This window comes from Harmonia axyridis, chromosome 3 (genome assembly GCF_914767665.1).
Source record: "Harmonia axyridis chromosome 3, icHarAxyr1.1, whole genome shotgun sequence".
NCBI classification, from domain to species: Eukaryota; Metazoa; Arthropoda; class Insecta; order Coleoptera; family Coccinellidae; genus Harmonia; species Harmonia axyridis.
In genome coordinates, this window is record NC_059503.1 from 33,458,801 (window position 1) to 33,478,727 (window position 19,927).

Sequence of the window (19,927 nt, forward strand, 5' to 3'; positions counted from 1 at the left end):
ATGTTTCCTACAAAAGTTTCACGAAATCGACTAGTGTTTTCTAAAATGGTTTCACAAAACGAAACATATAAAGAGTGGGCAACATATTGATAGCAACTTCATTTTTTCAAATCGAACACCCTGTATATTTTTCTATATTTGACTAGCTCTTTTTCCCCTGACTTCGAATATATATGTTTGGTCTATCTCTCTTATTTTGAGTACTACAGAGTTTCAAATTTTAAGAACCACCTGGCAAGCAAAGTAATCAGTTTTCAAGTGGTAGGCTGTGGTAACTTAAATTCCCCTTTTTTTTTGATTTATCTCGTTGGCAACGATATGACTTACGTTTTTCACTATAAATTGGAATTGGATGATTTGGATGCAACTCCATATATTCTCCCCATGTAGCTTTCTTATTTTCATTGTTCTTCATATAAAGTGAAAATATTTCAAATTTTTCCGCTTCTGTGTAGTGCATAGTGCAATAGTTTCATTCGTATGTCATATCTTTGCCAACGAGATAACTCAAAAAAGGGCATTTTGAGTTGTCGCAGCCTTCCACTTGAAAACTGATTACTGAGCATGCTAGGTGGTTCTTAAAATTTGAAACTTTGTGGTACTCAGAATAAGAGAGATAGGCCCAATATATGTTATATATTCGAAATCAGGGAAAAAAGAGCAAGTCAAATATAGAAAAATATACAAGGTGTTCCATTTGAAAAAATGAAGTTGCTATCAATATGTTGCCCACCCTATATATATTTCGTGTTGTGAAATCATTTTGAAAAACAATAGTCGATTTCGTGAAACTTTTGTAGAAAACATTTTTTTGTACCTATTTTATTAACAAAGTTGAAGGGGGGTCAAATTATAGTGAAAAACCCGGTACTTTAAAGAGCTACATGGCTAGTATTAAGTCAGACCGATATTCATAATCTGCTCTTTTAGCAAGGATTGGAATAAGTGAAGAAGATAGGTACTTCCTACTTCTTGTGTAGTGCGATAAGTAAAAAATATTTTTTCCTGTATTTTTAAGCTTCAAAATTAATGGACGGAAACTCAAGTTACGATTATACATGAAACATGACTACATATTTCTGAACAAAATATCTTGCAATAATATGTTGTTAAACAATTCAACCCATATTCTTGAAAGCACAAGATACCCTATGATAGTACCATAAAAGACGCTGCATATTGTTTTAGACATTTTTCAGAGATGTGGAGCGAAAGAAATTTGAATATGGATATAAATACCTTTTGTTTAGGATTGGCCGAAAGGGACTAGATGATCATAGATCATATGAATCATCTCATAAGGGAAAACTGGCATTGTGTATTATATTAGGTTCACATAAAAATTGTTAATGAGGTTATAAAAATCTCGCTTTCTAGTCAACTGAAGTAAGCACTAACAATTTCAAGCTTTAAGCAAAATTACTATGGTCCTCAATAGACGAATATTCGAGTGTCCGAAAGTTCAGCTTTTCTTATCTTTCTTTATGATTTTTAGATCGTTGAACATGAATTGGAAGTTGAAATAAAGTCTCTTGGGTGATTGGTGTAAGTTTTTGAAAGAAAGTGCATTTTTCGACCACAAATTTATGTCGCAAAATTGTCCGATGATATTCTATTCGATAAGAAGATAACGACCACAAATAAAGGGAAGTCCGAATGATACGAAACAACAAAAGAACATTAATAATAATCTATGATAAGATGTCTGAAAATACTGACGTGTCCGTCCACTGATTAGATTTTGCTTAGTATAATTCTGGCGACTTTAGCTCCTCTTCTCAAGTAATTGGCGCTATTTATTGAAAAGGCCATGAAAACAACAGCGAAAAATTTTTTTCCGTGGGATGCGATAAATGATGAAATGGTTATATTTTTATGGAAACGACAGGGGAATTTTAATGTGAGCGATCCACTTGAAATCCAAAAAAAAGTTGGTCTCTTCAAAAATCTCCAGTTATTTCTTTAATCTTAAAGAGTGAGGTGCCACATTTATCTAAACTTCTTATTCCATGATCATAGCTGAGTTGCACTCTCAGTGAATGGCATACGAAGCTCAAGATATATCCTAGTTATTCTACTGCTCTTCTTTCAGGAACCAGGAATGAAAAATATCATTCAATCACCTAGTCTTTGGCCTTTTGTATTTGGTTTCAGCTTTGTTTCTGAAAGGAGGCGTTTTTGAAGTTGCATAGTTCTTTTGGAATAATAATTTTCCGAAAAAATGATGTTTCGAGGATAACTAGTGGATTTCGCTATATTTTATACCTACTTTGTTGGGAGTATTCGTTTCTGAATCTTATGACTCGACAATATAGAGGTTACTCGATTTTAAATGAGAAATTTTTCCCAAATTCTCAATTATTAAATTTGCCAAGCTGTATACCGTTGGTCCATTTCAGATACACTGTTCGAGAGAGTTATTCGTGTATAATATTCAACCAGAAATAAATTCCAATGGGACTCACCATAACTTTGTATGATCAAATATTTTAACTGACTTGAAAAAAAACATGTCATGCTGAAAGAAGATTGTATGAAGAATCTTTTCGTATAAAAACCAAAAATAGTGAGAAAAGAAAGTGTTCCATTGAAAAGACACAGTGAAATATACTTTTTTCGGCAACCGTCCGGGAAGTGCTCACTTCCCGGACGCTTTTTATCTGAGAAAGTAGCATTTCCCGGCCTAGTCCGGAAAGTACGTACTTCCCGGACTAGGCCGGAAAAGAATCATAGAATCCGTAGCAACCGAGATAACGGCTGACAGTTCATATGAAATTAGTTGTCAAAAATTTGCATATTTTTTGATCGCAATCGCAATAAAATATGGAAAGCAGCAGCGATAGTGTTATTTTACATGGTTGCCGAAAAAATATTGTACGCAACACGCCCGAAAATGGTTTTTTTGGACTCACAATTTTGTCTATTCGTCCAAAAAAACCCTAATTTCCGGACTTGTTACGTAAATTACTATTTTCGGCAACCGTCCGGGAAGTGCTCACTTCCCGGACGCTTTTTCTCTGAGAAAGTAGCATTTCCCGGCCTAGTCCGAAAAGTACGTACTTCCCGGACTAAGCCGGAAAAGAATCACGTCGTTTGTGTCATTGTGAATATGAAAATCTTGGTAGGTATATTTTTAATAAATGCAGTTGATCATTACCATAGCAACCGAGACAACGGCTGACAGTTCATATGAAATTAGTTGTCAACAATTTGAATGTTTTTTGATCGCAATCGTAATTAAATATGGAAAGTAGCAGCGATAGTTTTATTCTACACGGTTGCCGAAAAAATATTGTACGCAACACGCCCGAAAATGTTTTTTTTGGACTCACAGACTTCCAAGACTCGCTTACGCTCGTCCTATTTTCCGGACTTTACGTAAATTACTATTATTGCTTAATGCTCAAGGAATAAGATACTTAATTCTTTGAATCATTAGATAGATCACTCTTTTCCATCTAGAAATATGAAACACAGCTCCAATGTTGCAGGACCCTCTGTATATAAAGGGTTTTCTAAAATTGAAAATGGTTACCTATACCTAATGGTATATCAGGTCGATTGTGTTCAATAGGTTATTCCATTTTATCATGGAAACATACAAGCTTCAGCAACGTTTAGAAATTGTTTCATCAAAATCAGTGCTCATTTGTAAATACTGAAAGAAGTTTATGAAAAATTTATGAACGGCATTATTCAGTTAATCGACTCACTACTATTCCTCGTATTGTTGAAAAATTTTCTTTGCCAATGAAAAAGTCGTACGAGTATAAGTACGAGTCAATATATGGATACTGACTCGTACTTAGTACCATTTTCAAATTGGTCTCTGATACGACGAATACTGAGTTGCATTCCTGCATTGGAAAGAATAACTGCATTTTAAAAAATAAAAAATTAGAATTATGAGTACTTGGCAGTTGAGACGATTAATGAACAAAAACTACCTATTTGTTGGCGAATATTTCGGTTCAAAATTGGAACCATCTTCAGTAAATTAAAAATAAACATCGAATATATAAGGTGTGTGAATAAGTCTTTCCCGTTTTTTTTCAAATTTTGAGCCTTTATTGTGCAAAAATGGTTACAAATGAATTATTGAAAGTATTGGCCATCGCTAGCTACAACTTTTCCCCATCTTTCTGGCAACATACGAATCCCGTTGCGAAAAAATTCGACCGGTTTGGCCTCTATCCAGTCATCCACCCATTTTTTAGCTTCCTCGTAGGAATGGAAGTGCTGGTCAGCCAGGCCATGCGTCATCGATCTGAAGAGATGGTAATCAGACGGAGCAATGTCTGGACTATATGGCGGGTGGGGTAGGACTTCCCATTTGAGCGTTTCTAAGTATGTTTTCACCGGCTGTGCAACATGTGGGCGAGCATTGTCATGTTGCAAAATAACTTTGTCGTGCCTGTCGGAGTATTGTGGCCGTTTTTCTCGCAGTGCGCGGCTCAAACGCATCAATTGTCGTCGATAGAGCTCGCCTGTGATCCTTTCATTCGGTTTCAGAAGCTCATAGTAAACCACACCTAGCTGGTCCCACCATATACAGAGCATGAGCTTGGCGCCATGAATATTTGGCTTGGCCGTCGATGATGATGCATGGCCGGGTAGTCCCCATGATTTTCTTCGCTTCTGATTATCGTACCGTATCCACTTTTCATCGCCAGTCACGATACGATGCAGAAAACCCTTTCTTTTATGTCGCTGAAGCAGCTGTTCGCAAGTGAAAAAACGCCGTTCGACGTCTCTCAGCTTCAGTTCGTACGGCACCCAATTTCCTTGCTTTTGGATCATTCCCATGGCTTTCAAACGCTTGGAAATGGTTGTTCGGTCAACTCCTAATGCTTCAGCAAGTTCTTCTTGCGTTTGACACGAATCTTCATCAAGCAAAGTCGCCAATTCTTGATCTTCAAAGATTTGCGGCCGCCCGGAACGCTCCTTGTCTTCCACGTCGAAATCGCCACTTTTGAAGCGTCGAAACCATCCGCGAACACTTGAATCATCGACACAACCTTCTCCATAAGCTTCCTGAAGCAACCGATGCGCCTCGGCAGCAGATTTCTTCAAATTGAACCAATAAAGTGAAACTTCCCGCAAATGACGTCGACTCGGCTCAAATTTCGACATTTTCACGATTTCAAAAATTTATGATGCGAAAAAATTTCAACTAATGTGTTAGTGTGGAATTGTTGACAGATGAATAAGCTTTGATTATGACATATGTAACCATTAAATACTCGCACAGTATTGGTGGCGCCATCTCTTACAAAAAACGGGAAAGACTTATTCACACACCTGATATAACATTGAACACTCTAGTAAACGGAAGAATTACATAGTACACGATGTTCAAAGTCTTTATGCGCTAATGTATAGAGAGTACTTATTTTAGTCTCTATCATCAAACAATCCACAAGAACTTTTTAAAGAGGAAAGAAAACACAACAGAACGTTGATAACAAGATCTAGGAAAGTAATCCAAATTCCAAATAGCCTATATTAACTGGCAAATATCAACTTTATTACTCAATGTGGGTTCATAAAAAGCGGACATTTCAGATCGACAATCTGTGAATAGAAACTACAACCCATTTTGAATTTTGATCTATTTTTATTTGTAATTGGAATATTTTTAAGTTTGGTTTTAATAGCGTTCATAGAATCATTAAAAACTCAAGCAGAATATAGAAGATAAATGAGGGAAGCAACTTTATCATTTGAGATAATTCCCGGGCCAAATTCAAAAATATAGATATTCTAACGAAATGATACAGACACGTTCGGAGAAGGAACGCTCAAAAATTCATTCAAAATTTTGGTCCTAGCCGTTTTCAAAATGTTTTCAAAAAAGTTTTTGGAGGAAACTTAAAAAATCCAAGTTTTATCTTGAACAGTAGATGATTGAGATTTCAGATTTCCGTTCTCCTATTACAATCATATCATATCTCATATCACTGTAGCAATGATTATTTTGTAGATTTTAAAAAATATTTAATTGAAAAATAAAAAAGTTGTACTTAATTACTTAAAATAACAACTAACTTATTTATAGATTATATTTTTCTTCAACTTCCTTCTGATGAGTATTTTGGTTCATTTGCTTCATGGACCACCCGATGGGGGTGGTATGTATGTCGGATCATCTGATTTGCACTCCTCCTTCCAGTTCAGGGGAATTACCGGTTTTGTTAGGTCTACCAGCTTGTTCAACGGGCAGAAACTTTGACAGCCTGGTAGGGTGAGCAGGATTGGATCGGTATTCGTTGAGTTTCGGAGGTAAATCTGTAAAAAAATACAAAATAATTACAACAATTATTAAGAGTTGAGTTTCGGAACACTGTTAGATACAGGTCCTAAAAAAACTTGAATAACATTTGGATTTTATACAATAACCATATTGACAAAACCCTGGAAAGACTACTAGTCAACTATGTTTTTCAATGTACAAAATTCTAATATTGTAATAATTATCCAAAAATAATCACACATATGAAAATTCAGTTTCAAAATGACGAAGGACAAAATTTAGAAGTAATCAGTTCGTGAATATTCAACAGTGAAAATATAATTTATTTTCTGACTATTGACTATTTCGGAAACTATTCACTATCAATTCTATTTTAATTTTATATGTTTATTCATTATTCAAAATTCAGCTCAACATAGGTACACCTAGCTAATCAGGGAGGAATTAATTTGAAATTTTTTCCGGAAATATCCGAATATGTCAAACTTATGCAGTTGCTTTGCTATGGTAACATTTCGCAGTGAATGAAACCAAACTAAAGACTTCAGCTTTCAGAAAGAGATTCATGATGATTTCAAAACTATCAATTCGATTGATATGGAATTATGTCAGATATAGGTATAGCATTACAATTATTCAAAATTTCATGCCCAATTTCATGTTGAACCAGAAGTGAATCGAAATAAAAATACTCAATCACATCAACCGATTTTTTGAATCATCTTAATAAAAAATGTTTCATAAAGTTGAAACTCAGCAGAAGAACCTGAAACCGGAGGGCTCGCTCTAGTAGGGCGGCAAATATTGGAGATCAATATTTGCTAATTTTTCCGAGAAATCAGGATTCCCAAAAGAATATATTGATTTTTTTTTCAATTTCAACGAATTTCACACATGAACTTGGGCTCATTCAAATCAATTGGTTCATCCGCATCATCCGATTGTTTTACTCATCTTAGAGAAAAAGAAGACGAAATGGTCGAGCGTTTCATGGAGTCGAAATTCAACATATATAGGATATTGTATTTGCAAATTATTGCAAATCCCACAATCTTTCTATTTGTTCTGTAGTGATCAATTGAAACAAAATTTGATAGAAATCGCAATTGTTGGAATGGTTGGTTGGTAGGGAAATCTATATGTCCATAACAATTATAATTTGGCAATTTATGAAATTTCTGACAGTATTTCGGAAAAATATCGGATATATTTATACTATAGACAGTGATTGCGACTTATAAGTACTTACTCCTCCATAAATAAGGAAGGTGGCAATAAATATCAGAAAATGTTGAATGTTTTATTCCCATTGAGTGAGAATAATGATTTTGCTGCCTAAGCAGGAAAAGCAATTCTTTGATGATTGACATGTGTCTGCAAAATTAATATGTGCTGTCAATTTGCTTTCAGATTCTGAAACCTGAATTCAACTCATATAGTTCATTATTTATTCATTAGAATTGAGTAAATTATTGCTTATTGTTTATTATTCCACGTTCCCCAATTCATCTATTCAATTCAAATTTGAAATCCATAAAAATAATTACTCTCAATTCATTTTTCCTTCCCTGTTTATGAAAAAGTGTGGAGTTTTCCACACAATATCTTTGAAGACAAAATCATCACAGAAAATCTTGAAATACAGGGTATTTCCAAATTAGACGTAAACCTTGCAGGAGGCGTTAGTATCATTTATTTGCTGTCGATTGAGCCTTATTCATTGATAATCAACAGTTTTCGAAATATTTGAGTTTTTGTCTTTCAAAAAATTTCTCACCTTTTACGTTAACCGTTTGACGTTGAAGTTTGATTTGAATATTTTCATCAGAAAAGGATATGATCTGTATGAAAAAATCAGAACTATGCTATATTAGATGTTGAATGAGGATTAGTATAATTTGAACGTTGGTATATGAAGAAAAGAATAGTAAATTCCTATAAGATAAATTTACCCGCAACTTTCGAATTCCACGATTTATGTTTAACAAAATCATTTCAAAACGTTTCTTATTCTTTCTTCATCTCCTAAAAAAGGTTTCGTTAGAATGCAAGCACTAGTTTTATTTCAGCAGATATTGATTTGAAATGGGAAAGAAGCAAAAAAAAAAGGAAAGTAATGAATTAAATAATTTTTTATTGCAATATACTCGAAATTTTAGAAGAAAATATATTCATTAATTATGTTTGAAATGACCTCCACCATTCCTTATTCAAGCACGTTTCCTCTTTCTCATTTCCTTAGTTGCTACTTTCCGCCTGAAATTCACTCTCAATTTTCTCGCTGCTCCATCTATGTTAGATCCGGACTTATTACTGACCAAGAAATAATCCAAAATTATAATAAAATTTGGTCAACGTAGAGAAAATTGACGAAATATGAAGTAAGTTGAGAAATCTTTTGAAAATCACAAGAACTCAAATACTGTTGATTTATGGTTATCACTAAATTTGGCTCGAGCGACAGCAAATGAGTCATACTTATCTGTCGTCTAAGGTTCACGTCAAATTTGGAAACACCCTGTATATTGTATTTGTACAAGATGTACCGATAATTTAAACCGCTAAATTTGTTCTACTTACTTCTACTCCAATTTGTCCACTCTCCATATCTCTAGACATTTCAAACAATACGGTGATCCCATATCCTGGTATTTGAGGGTCCCAAACATTAAGGGCGCTCAGGAGGTTTGTAATGGTGGAGTCGTGACCTCCATAAAGGAAAGCCTTTCTTTCTCTTGGTAACAAAGTATCTGCAGATTTATTCTTCCAATCTTTGATGAGTTTATCCAGAAGAACGCCTAAAAATTACCAATTTCAATCAACTAGAATAAAAATACTATTTATGGGTAACTCCTGTTCAGATTCCTTGTACCATAAATAAATAAAAACATTATAGAAATTTACATACCACCTTTCAATCTCTTCATTTTATCCGTATATGAATTGAAAACGTAGAAAAAGACCGTAGGTTGCTCTAGTTTTTCTGGAAAATAATCTTTTGTCCAATCTGGTAAGGAAAGATTTAAATTTTTCTGAAATAGAGAAAATTCTTTCAAAATTAAATAGCACCAAATGAGGAATCTGATGGAAATTTGCTCTTAACTCCGGATTAGTTTAGTGCAGCGTAGCTGATGTGAGAGAAGAAGCGAATGGCCTCCAAACTACGGTTTGGAGTGAGAACCTTCTCCAGTATTATATTTGTTAAAGCCGGAAATAATTCGATTTCTCTGAAGTACTGATTTCCCACTAGTTTTTGCTTATAGAAGGAGAATTATTATTCATTTGACCTACTCAGTTATAAAATGTTATTTTCGGACGATTAAGATAAAGTGTTCTGGCAGGATTATCGCGGTTGCGATAGTTCTTCAACTATGAAAACTTTGGCAAATACTGAAACCATAAAAATTGATTGGAATTTTGTTTACACTCAAAAAAATTCTCACAGAATTTCATATAATAGAACTCTCAAAACACAAAAGATATTTAGCCCATTTATAAAATCAGCCGATATATTCTGATCCAGAACCTACCCTCAAAATTTTATGTTTTTAGCATATTTCATTAGAGAATTTAAAGAGTAATTATGTATACGGCGGTCGGACATATGGTCATAATTAATTTTGACAAAATATTCATCGAACCCAATGCCACTCTCGGCTCGAAATTCGAAAATAACGGTGATTTGTACAAAATGAAAGACCGCTGTTATAAACCTCTTAAAAAATCAAAAATTTTCGATTGATGCAGCATTTTAAATTGTTACGGTCATTTGAATTCTATTTGTCCTATTTTAACTTACTTCAGCAAGAAGGGTACTATAGACATCTTCAGCGTCAGCGAAATCTTTCATTTGGGCTCCTGTATGTCTTGAAATCTCCTCGAACAATGGACGGAAATTTTGCAGTTTTTTCTTAATTTCTGGTAGATCCTTTACTCTGTTCATCTCCAAGGAGTATTGAGCGCATGGTTTTCTCACTAGGAGTAGCTGAAAAGTGAATGCAACGTGTAACGCCTTGAAAATAATTTACCCCTATAAAAAACTGATTCATTTGGTGAAACTTAATCATGAATCTTAGTGACTTTACTTTTTAACTATATCGATAGGTGATACGTCTATGACTTTATTGAATACTGGACATTTTCAAGGTAAAATGATCCACCGGCATTAAACATTTTAAGCCATCAAAAAACAAACAAAAAAATGAGTCAACATAACATTACAGAAATGTGAAAAGTGATGAAGATAATTCCGCATATCAATCATTAAAAAAAAATAAGAAAACGTTATAGTGATCAAATCGTCTTGATAAACATGGAGCATGAATATTTCGACGAGGATTGGAGGTATAATTATTCCTCTTCCGTCCTGGATCAGCCACTATTGCAGGAATTGAAAAAGAATTCAATGCAATTCAAAATCATAAAAAAGTAACTTTTCTTTCAGTAGAATACATTCAGCTTGTTAAATGAAATGAAAATCATTACCATGTCCTCCTCCAGCGGCTCTGAATGTACGGGTATTGGTTGCCAAGGGATGGGACCCCAAACTTGATCTCCTTTGGGGGGCCAAAGACCAGCATTGACCATCTGCATGCTTGCTTTGGTCCTATCAACATCAGTAGATTGTGTGTAAAATAGGCTAGGGGTATATCTTTCTCCTAAAAACGCGTTATAACGCCTCCTCAAAAATCTTCCTATTTCGTAAAGTTCATGCTTGCCTTGCTGAAAGACAAAAAAATTTTAAGACTAAGGTAGTCTTGAAAATGTAGTTACCTTACGTTTGTCAATTGACCCCAACCAAAAGGATGAAAACTGGAATTTGCATATGGATCATTTGGATATGTTGAAGCTGGAGTTCTGGCACCATGCCTCATAACCTGAGAATAGATTCTGGTTAGTTTTCATTATAAGCCTATATTTTTAAAAATCAGGAGAATGATATTAGGTGTACAACTTTGCTTTCGCCGTTTTGCAATGGATGGCTGAAGTGGTAAGAGCTAGTCGATATAAATAGATCGTAAATGTCATACAATAAGCTTAGGTATTTGTAAACATAACGCCATCGAAATATTAGTCGATTTGTGTCTGCATCATAAGTTATTCTCGATTGAACATGTCAGCTTACGAGTCAAATTCTCGTCATTTGCGGACGGTTTTAAATTTCTTAATATGAAGAAATTTGAGGCTGAGGATCATCGAATGCTCTTAAATACCTATGGTAATGTCGCTTTTATTGAAAGATCGCGCCGAGAGTGGTTTCAACAGTTTTTGACGCCGAAGACCAGCATGGCGGTGGAAGAGAGAAGGTTATCGAATGGAATGATTCAGAAACAAGGAAAGTGGGTGCTGTACGAGTTGAAGCCGAAAGATGTTGAACGGCGTTTGTTTGCTTGTGAACAGCTGCTTGCAAGGCAAAGACGGCAGGGATTTATGCTATGCATTGTGACTGCAGACGAAAAATGGGTTAATAACGATAATCCTAAAAGCAGAAAATTATAGGGATATCCCGGCCCTGCTTCCACATCGACGTCCAAACCGAATATTCTCGGTTCCAAAGTACAAACGTTGAAATTGGAAGTCCTACCCCACCCCCCGTATTCCCCAGACGTTGCTCCCTCGGACTATAACTTGTTTTGATCAATGTCACACAGCTTGGCTGACCAGCACTTCCGATCTTATGGATAAGTTAAAAATTGGATCGATTCTTGTATCGCTTCAAAAGATGATCAGTTTTTTCAACGCGAGATTCGTACGCATCCTGGAAGATGAGAGAAAGTAGTGGCCAGCGATGGACAATACTTTGAATCATAAATGTATAACCAGTTTTTCACAAAAAAGCCTCGAATTTCGGAAAAAACGGCGGAAGCAAAGCTGTACGCCTATGTACATTTTTCCTGGAAGATGAGAGAAAGTAGTGGCCAGCGATGGACAATACTTTGAATCATAAATGTATAACCAGTTTTTCACAAAAAAGCCTCGAATTTCGGAAAAAACGGCGGAAGCAAAGTTGTACGCCTATGTACATTTTTCTGAATTATAAAGTTAGATGATGATCAGTCAGACTGAGTGAAAACTTAATAAGAAAAAAATGATAAAAGGATTGACGTGAAGTCAGAAACTTGTCTGAAATCGTATTCATGTAATTATTTCAAGAAATTATTCAAACCGTTATTTCACAACCTTATTCTTCCAAACTTGAATCTACAACCAAGTAAGTAGATAAAAACTGAACAAAATAGCCTATCGCGCTACGAGATGCTCTCGGAGCACCTCAGTGGTAGACAATCAGAATCGGCGTCAGGTCACATGCAGTTTGCGAAATTAATCGGCAAAAACAAAAAATGAACTTTGCCCACGATATCTCAAGGTACCTTGTAATTACTCATGTGTCTGTGTAATGGAATTTTTTTTAACTTCATTCTATATTCAAAGAGCATGTTTTCTTTTAGAAATGCTGCAAGTTTTATTGTGAAACTGTCTTTAGTTTTGCTTTTGGGTTGGCAAGTTCATTCTGGAGTGGTCCAGATTGAACTTGCCAGATCGAAATGAATTGAAACCACTCAGATTCAACATCAAAGGATTGATTGATCTTCTGCACCTGCACCTGTATCTTATTTAGTTAAAAATAATTATGACCAGTTTTAACTCCCCATGTTACTGTTGGAAACCAAAAAACCTCAAAAGTATTAGGTGCTTACCGGCATTCCTGTGGACGAAAAGAAATCTAAATTTATTAATACAAGTACCAAAATATTCAAAAACAATAAGAACGATTTAGATACGAAAACAGAGACTACCAGAAAACGACCAAAAGTACCAAAACGAGCAAAATTGTTAAATCAACCAAAAATGCAAAAACGACCAGAGAAAATGATACAAGTTTACATGCTATTAATGTGATGAAGGGGTGAGAGGGATTTCATGACAACTGTGTTGATGACTAATTAGCAATTATATAGATAGTTATTCAGGAAAGTCTATTAGCAGTATTTATTTTCATTATTTCTTTTATTTATCTGTGTTTCTTGTGATGTATTTGACATCTGTTCTTCGATTATCTCCCGAATCTGTAATTGCGTTATTGAATTTTTTTCGATATTTTTTTATATTATTATTATTATTATTGTTTTACAGTGATGCGATCAAAATGAAACATTGCACGAGCCTTCAACTGTTATTCTCCATTCAAATGAGAAGAGAAAAACGGACATATTATTAACGAAATCTCTAGTCGGATTTTGCCCATTATCGAACTTAACTGAGGCACTTGAGTTCGATCCTTAACAGAAAATTTCAATTTTTTAGGTCTTTCTATTTTTAGTTCGACATTATCGAATAAAATCATTCCCACCTCAAAATTCGAAAATTACAGACACCGTGGATAAATGAGAGAACGATCCGTAATGCGAACCATCTCCCAAAAAAAATGAATAAGTATTTTTTTTGCACTTACCACGTGAACTAACATCAGTTGTTTCGAGTTTTGAGTACCATCAGGGTTCACAGCAGCTAAAACAGCGCACAACACAGCTGCCACCAGAACAACACTCGCCAAAATTACCTTCATCTTGTGAACCTGAAAATCAATATTTATTATGATATTGTTTTACTCGAAAAGCCATTAAATGAAACTGAGATAAATATGAATCTTCTGATTGACTTCTCAAAAATTGAAATCCTATTCAATCATAAATTCAGATCTAACGAGCTATCAAAAACGAACAGCCAGACTAAGATTTTCTCGTTCTTATTCAATAGTGAGTACGGTTCTGTATTTTAGTACTTCCCGCCACTTACTATGACGCAACGAACGTTTTCTACTACAATCGACCACATTCATGAGATATTCTTTTTAATTTTTTACTCATATACATTCAAATGAAAATTCCTCAACATGAATTTTTTGAACTTTTTGAACACGATTATTTACGGAGCTGCATTGGTTTCAAAACTACTACATACTACAACAAAGATATTTAAACTGTGATCAGTCTTTCTCCAGCTGATGATGGTGAATAGTAGGTTGTACCCCTTTCTGGTATGAAAACAGTGGCGTGGTAAAGGAGCCGGTGAAGGGTTAGCTTGCTGTCATTTCTATAAGGATTTTGATTTTGAAAATGAAATATGTTTTGAAATATTTGCAAATTTTTTGTGAATTGCATTGTTTGAAATTGAAACTATTGAATTGAATCAATCGCTGGAAATAATTAATAATGAAATAAAAATATAAACAAACAGAAAAAATTTACCAGATACAACTGGAGTATTCAATAATAAACATCAAAAAATTGACAACTTTGTGTCTATCCTTCACAATAATATATCTCTTTGATAATTTTGGTTTATTTTTGTCTTGGAATATAATTCCGATTCTGAAAATGACAAAATTAATAACCAACCAAAAGAAAATTGAAAATAACTAAAACTGTACAAATTGATGAAATTGAATAACTAAAGTGTACTGTTTTAGTTATTTTGAATTTTCTCTAGGTTGGTTACCTATTAATTTTGTCATTCTCAGAAGTGGAATTATATTCCAAGACAAAAAAAAATAAATACAAAGTCAATTTTTTGAATATCCCTCATCAAGTAGACTGTATGATGAACTGTTTTTTGATTTGATTTGCTGTTTAAGGAAAAACATAGTACCGGGTGGTTCTTTTGTCTGGAAACAGTGAATTTATTTCGCGCACAGGTGGAAAATCGGAATTCTGATACTGGGGTCTTTAGTAATTTCGCCTGAAGAATCGAATGGGCTCATCATATTTTGGACCCAAGAGGGCCTTATAGGAGATTTGAGGACCAACTTTGAAATTTCAAATACAAACCCATCTTTTTTTTGCAGATTCGGATTTAGCGGGAAATTTTACATCCGACTTGGTTGAAACCAAAATTTTTTTATCCTTTTTTGCCTTTATGCAGCGATTTTTATTCAAAAATCCGGCTGCGTTCATTCAGATCAGGATGCAAAAATTCCTATTCTGATACTGAGGTCCTAAGAAATCTTTCTCGTTAAATCGAATGAGCCCATCAAATTTTGGGTGCAAAAGGGCCTTATACGAGACAAGAGGCCCAATTTTGAACCATCTCTAAAAGTAGAACTTGATGATTTTGCCGTGGCACGGTTGGTTTATATACCACGACGCCATCTCTCGGACAAGCATGAAGTCACTACAATAGAAACTACAAGCTTCCAAATGATTTTTTTTTAATTCGGATATGACCCTTTTTTGACGAAAATACAGCCATTTGAAAACCGCCTTAAAATTTTTAAGTTTTTTGTTCCCTTAATTTTTTCCAGCTGGGTAAATATTAGTGGAGCAGATTTTCATATGAAATTTGGTTTGATTCTTTTTCCCAAGTTAAGGTTACCACAATGTTTTTGACACTTAGCAAAAAATGAAACCCCATTTGTTATTTTTCAATAGATTGGTTCATCGCCATTTTGTAAGAGTCCGAAATAGAATGGCGGAAGCGCCTATGGGCCCGAATTTTCATATCTTTCAGGATATGCTCAAACCGAAAACATAAATGTTTGAAAAGATGAAGCAACTAAAATGTAGGATATAAAAAAAATTTCACGCTAGGAATACTTCAAAAAAGTATTTTAGGCCCAATACTCATCATAACTTACTTCAAGGATTTGGATAACATAGATGATTTTGACAATGTGGAAATTCAGATACGCAGATGCGAAGAAAATCATCATTAAAGATAATGTATAGCCTCAAGCTGTTTCCAAGGCTGAAATGGTCGTGTGCAATATGCTGCTGAGTTTCATTTGAAACTAGTTATTCCGGATTCATCGCGCCGGACTTTATAATTTCTGAGGGCACTAGAAGAAAACTTTGCTCATCCATCAAGTTGCTTGTTGTTTATCTGGATGAAACGTTTAACTGGACGAAGCATATCGATGAGGTATGCTAATTACTTTTGAGCGTTTGTTACTCTAAGTGGGTGATAGCGAGTTACTTGAATTTCCCACTATGAAAGCTATACCTTATGAATCCAGAGTTCGAAAAGCCATTACTTTTTATGGGTCTTCAATAAAAATTATATGATCCCTGACAAGATTATAAAGAAAATTAGCATCGAGAAAACCTTCACTACGATACTAACTAGGGAAGAAGATTGGGAAAGGGAGAGCAATCTCAGATCTCAAAAAATTAAATGGTACACAGATGGTTCTAAAATCACGACGGAAACTGGTGATAGAGTATTCGGGACTGTCATGAAATGCTCACTATTGTTAGGCTAAGTGTCTTTCAGGCAGATATATTTGCAATAGAAATATGTGTGGAAATTAACATAGCAAGAAACTATCAGAAATGTGATATAAAGATACATTCTGATAGTCTACAATCAAAGCACACAGCTCATATATCATCGATTCTCAGGTGATATTGGAGTACCGAAGCCAAGAATAACAAGTTCTTCAGTCTGGGTTCCCGGCCACTCGAGAATTGAAGGGAATGATGAGGCCAACACAATAGCCAAAAAAGGAACCTTTCTGTGGTATAGGCAAATGTACCTACAAGAAATATACTAATCCACAAGAGTTAGGGATATCGTATTCAATCGTTTTGAAAAGTATGTAATCTTCGAGAAAATCACTGTAAAATCATTTAAAACTCAATAACAACTTGAATCGATCCAATAAAAATCAGTATGAGACATTTCGTCAATCTGGTCGCCTTTTTTCTGAAGTTTGGTTGTTTGCATATGCTTCATGAATGTTCTTATTTTGAAATGGTGTCAGTTTATCAACGGCTTCGATTTGAAACGAGTTTTCTGAAAATGCCAAGACGTAAATTAACAAAAGCTGAGGCTAATAGGGCTATCGGAATGCTACAGGGTGGCCTAACTCAGGTTGTTGTAGCGGAAAGGCCCCAAGTCATCCAAAGTGTGATATCTCGACTTTGGAATAGGTTCAGAGAGACAGGTTCCTTGTTGTAAAGACCAAGGCTTGGTGACCGAAGAAAAACAACATCTGCTCAGGATCGTTTCATCACCGTTTCGGCGAGAAGAAACCCTACATCTACGTGCAAAATGCTACGGAATACTGTTCAAAATGCAGATGGGGTCCAAGTTTCCATCGAAACCATCAGACGACGTTTGAGAGAGGTGAATCTAGGTTCAAGACGTCCATTAAGAGGAGTTTCATTAACAGGTGACCATAAGCGTCAAAGACTGGATTGGGCAAAGCAACATATCAATTGGAACGATCATTGGCGTAGTGTCCTTTTCACTGATGAATCCAGATATGGACGATTTTCAGATTCTCGAAGAATAAGGGTATGCACAATCCCACGCATACCCCGTAATCGTCCAAGAAGTCCATCCATTCCGAGGGGGTAGTGTTATGGTATGGGCCGGGATATGTTTCAACAGGCACACAGATCTACACATTTGTCCTGGGAATATGACCGCCTTACACTATAGGGAGCATGTCATTGACAATGTTGTGCCAAATTTTCCCGTTGCTATTGGTGAAACTTTTCAATTTCTAGACGATAACGCTAGACCGCACCGTGCAGCCATAATTGAGAATGCGCGGGAGGAGCTTGGTATTCCACATTTACCAATACCTCCACACTCACCAGATTTGAATTGCATAGAACATGCATGGGATATGCTCCAAAGAAGATTAGATAATCATCAACCTACCCCAGAATCCTTAAATGATCTGAGAGAGCTTCTGCCCCGTTTATGGAACCAAATTCCTCAAGAAATGTTCAACAACCTCGTGTGTAGTATACAAAGAAGATGTCAAGCTGTTATTGATGCCCGTGGAGGCCATACATTGCATTGATAGTCTTAAAATGCTTGAATTGTTTGAAAATAAAATTTCGTTATTTTACTCGATTTTTCTTAACCACCCTGTATACGCTACAGACCTACAGGCTAAAATTAATTTCATTTCCTGCAACTTAAAATCATATTAATATGAATTTTCATCACAAAAATCTCATTTAAACTATATTTTTTTTGTAATTTAAGTCAATATCCCTAACTTATGCGTGGAGCAGTTTAGTTTCAAGAGAGAACACTCTGGAGGAATATTCCTGGTTTGGATCATTCCAAAAAGTTTCTTTGAAACTTTGACATTGCAAGATGCAAGAAGTATCTGGATTTCACCAAGAATAAACAACACTTCCTCACTAATTTCCTCACAAGGCATTGACGCCTTAGGAAACACCTATAATGGGTCTAGCAGAAAATGACGAGTGCATATTCTGTGGAAAGGAGGAAGAAACTCCGAATCACCTGGAGACGGAATGCCTCGCCATCACTAGCCAACGTAAAATCTGCTTAGGCCAAAAAACTTGAAGAAGTAAGGAAGAACCCCCCTTGAATCTACTGAAGTTCATTAGAACCCTGGCAGTGGAAGGCGAGCAGTGGATCACCTTATGGCCCTGATGGGGAGCACAATAGATCATTTAGTCACAGTACAATGAAACCCGCTTGATTAAATATTAATCTTAAAAAAATCAAACCACTGGAGAAGCAAAGAGTGGTTCAGGGATAAGAGTATTTTGACAATTCCAGCAATTTACATTCAAGATTTTCTATATTTTCTGAATCATAATAGACATGATTTCATTGATGATACACCTAGAACACATTTTACTCGAAATCCTGAAATACCGTACCAAAAAAAATCGAGTCTCTTCCATTGACAAAATTCTCATTATTGTTGCATAAACTTTATTTATATGTACTCAAAATTTCAGTTGAATCTGATGGATATAATCTGAGATATTCAAATTTCGCGAAAAAATGACAATAACACAATCCTTATGAAATTTTATTTTACCTATATGAATTGTCGTTTCTCTATTTTGCAATCAATTTCTTAGTATTTAATACTTATCCAGGAGATTTCTTCAGAGTAAAACATCGAAACAATCGAACAGATATTGTCCGTTATCGAACATAATCAAGATATTTGGGCCTTGAACTTAAACTGAAAATTTCATGCCTCTAGCGTTTAGCAAATTCCGTTAGACTAACACCCAATTGCAGAAACGTTACTTGAAATTTAATGCGTCATTAAAATTTTAATTCTCCAGTAGGAGGAGCCTATTGAATACCTGCACCGTTTAATGCAGCATTCATTTCACGCCATTTTTCAATTTTCTTTTATAGCTTGAATTTATGAGGTTGCGTTTTTCACCAAATTAATTCTCTCACAAATCGAGTCCGAAAATGTGCCATTCATTTTTTTTAGCTCAACGAAATTTAGTCCCCTCATTAGACAACGAAGTTGGGACACCAGATACACGACAGCCAAATGAATAGAATTGGTTTTGCCCTCGAATTCTTCATCAGTGAGGCGAACCCAATCATTTACAGCTCAAAATGCTCAAAAGATTATCAATTGGACGAAATGATATCAAGCTGTTTCCTGCAACAAGCGCTTGTGTTTCTTAAATATTCAACAATAGTTATGGATAGCTTTGTGTTTACAACTTACCTTACATATGCGACCAACATCCATGGTCATCCTTTACGCTTATTTCATCATATGAATATTTAAAAATACTCAAACTTGATGATACGAACTTTCCAAAAAAGACAGAATATTCGCACATTCAGTGCTATAATCTTCAATTTACATCACTCACTCGTCAATAAACATGTGATAAGAAGTGTCCAAAATCCAACAAACAA

General features: G+C 35.1%; 1 protein-coding gene across 2 annotated transcripts; it reads right to left on the bottom strand.

Annotated features, from left to right (window-relative positions):
• Positions 1 to 5,988: 5,988 nt before the first annotated feature.
• On the bottom strand, positions 5,989 to 19,927 carry LOC123677181 (prostatic acid phosphatase-like). Of its 2 annotated transcripts, none has more exons than XM_045613750.1 (8): positions 19,731 to 19,927; positions 13,707 to 13,829; positions 11,032 to 11,130; positions 10,739 to 10,975; positions 10,053 to 10,238; positions 9,162 to 9,285; positions 8,834 to 9,051; positions 5,989 to 6,288 (listed from the first exon to the last, which is right to left on the bottom strand). In XM_045613750.1, the coding sequence occupies exons 1-8, from the start codon at positions 19,758 to 19,760 to the stop codon at positions 6,109 to 6,111; spliced, it is 1,197 nt and encodes a 398-aa protein (XP_045469706.1). In that variant the 5' UTR covers positions 19,761 to 19,927; the 3' UTR covers positions 5,989 to 6,108. The 2 variants fall into 2 exon arrangements, with proteins under 2 accessions (XP_045469706.1, XP_045469705.1); XM_045613749.1 differs by lacking the exon at positions 19,731 to 19,927 and adding an exon at positions 14,051 to 14,233.

What these genes read in the sequence shown, in the direction of transcription:
- LOC123677181 (XM_045613749.1), bottom strand. Translation starts at nt 14,089, where the DNA reads ATGTGGTCGATTGTAGTAGAAAACGTTCGTTGCGTCATA. An exon ending in ATAGTACCCTTCTTGCTGAA is followed by an intron (nt 9,286 to 10,052) that starts GTAAGTTAAAAT and finishes TCTCTATTTCAG; the next exon opens with AAAAATTTAAATCTTTCCTT. An exon ending in GTGGACAAATTGGAGTAGAA is followed by an intron (nt 6,289 to 8,833) that starts GTAAGTAGAACA and finishes ATTTTTTTACAG; the next exon opens with ATTTACCTCCGAAACTCAAC.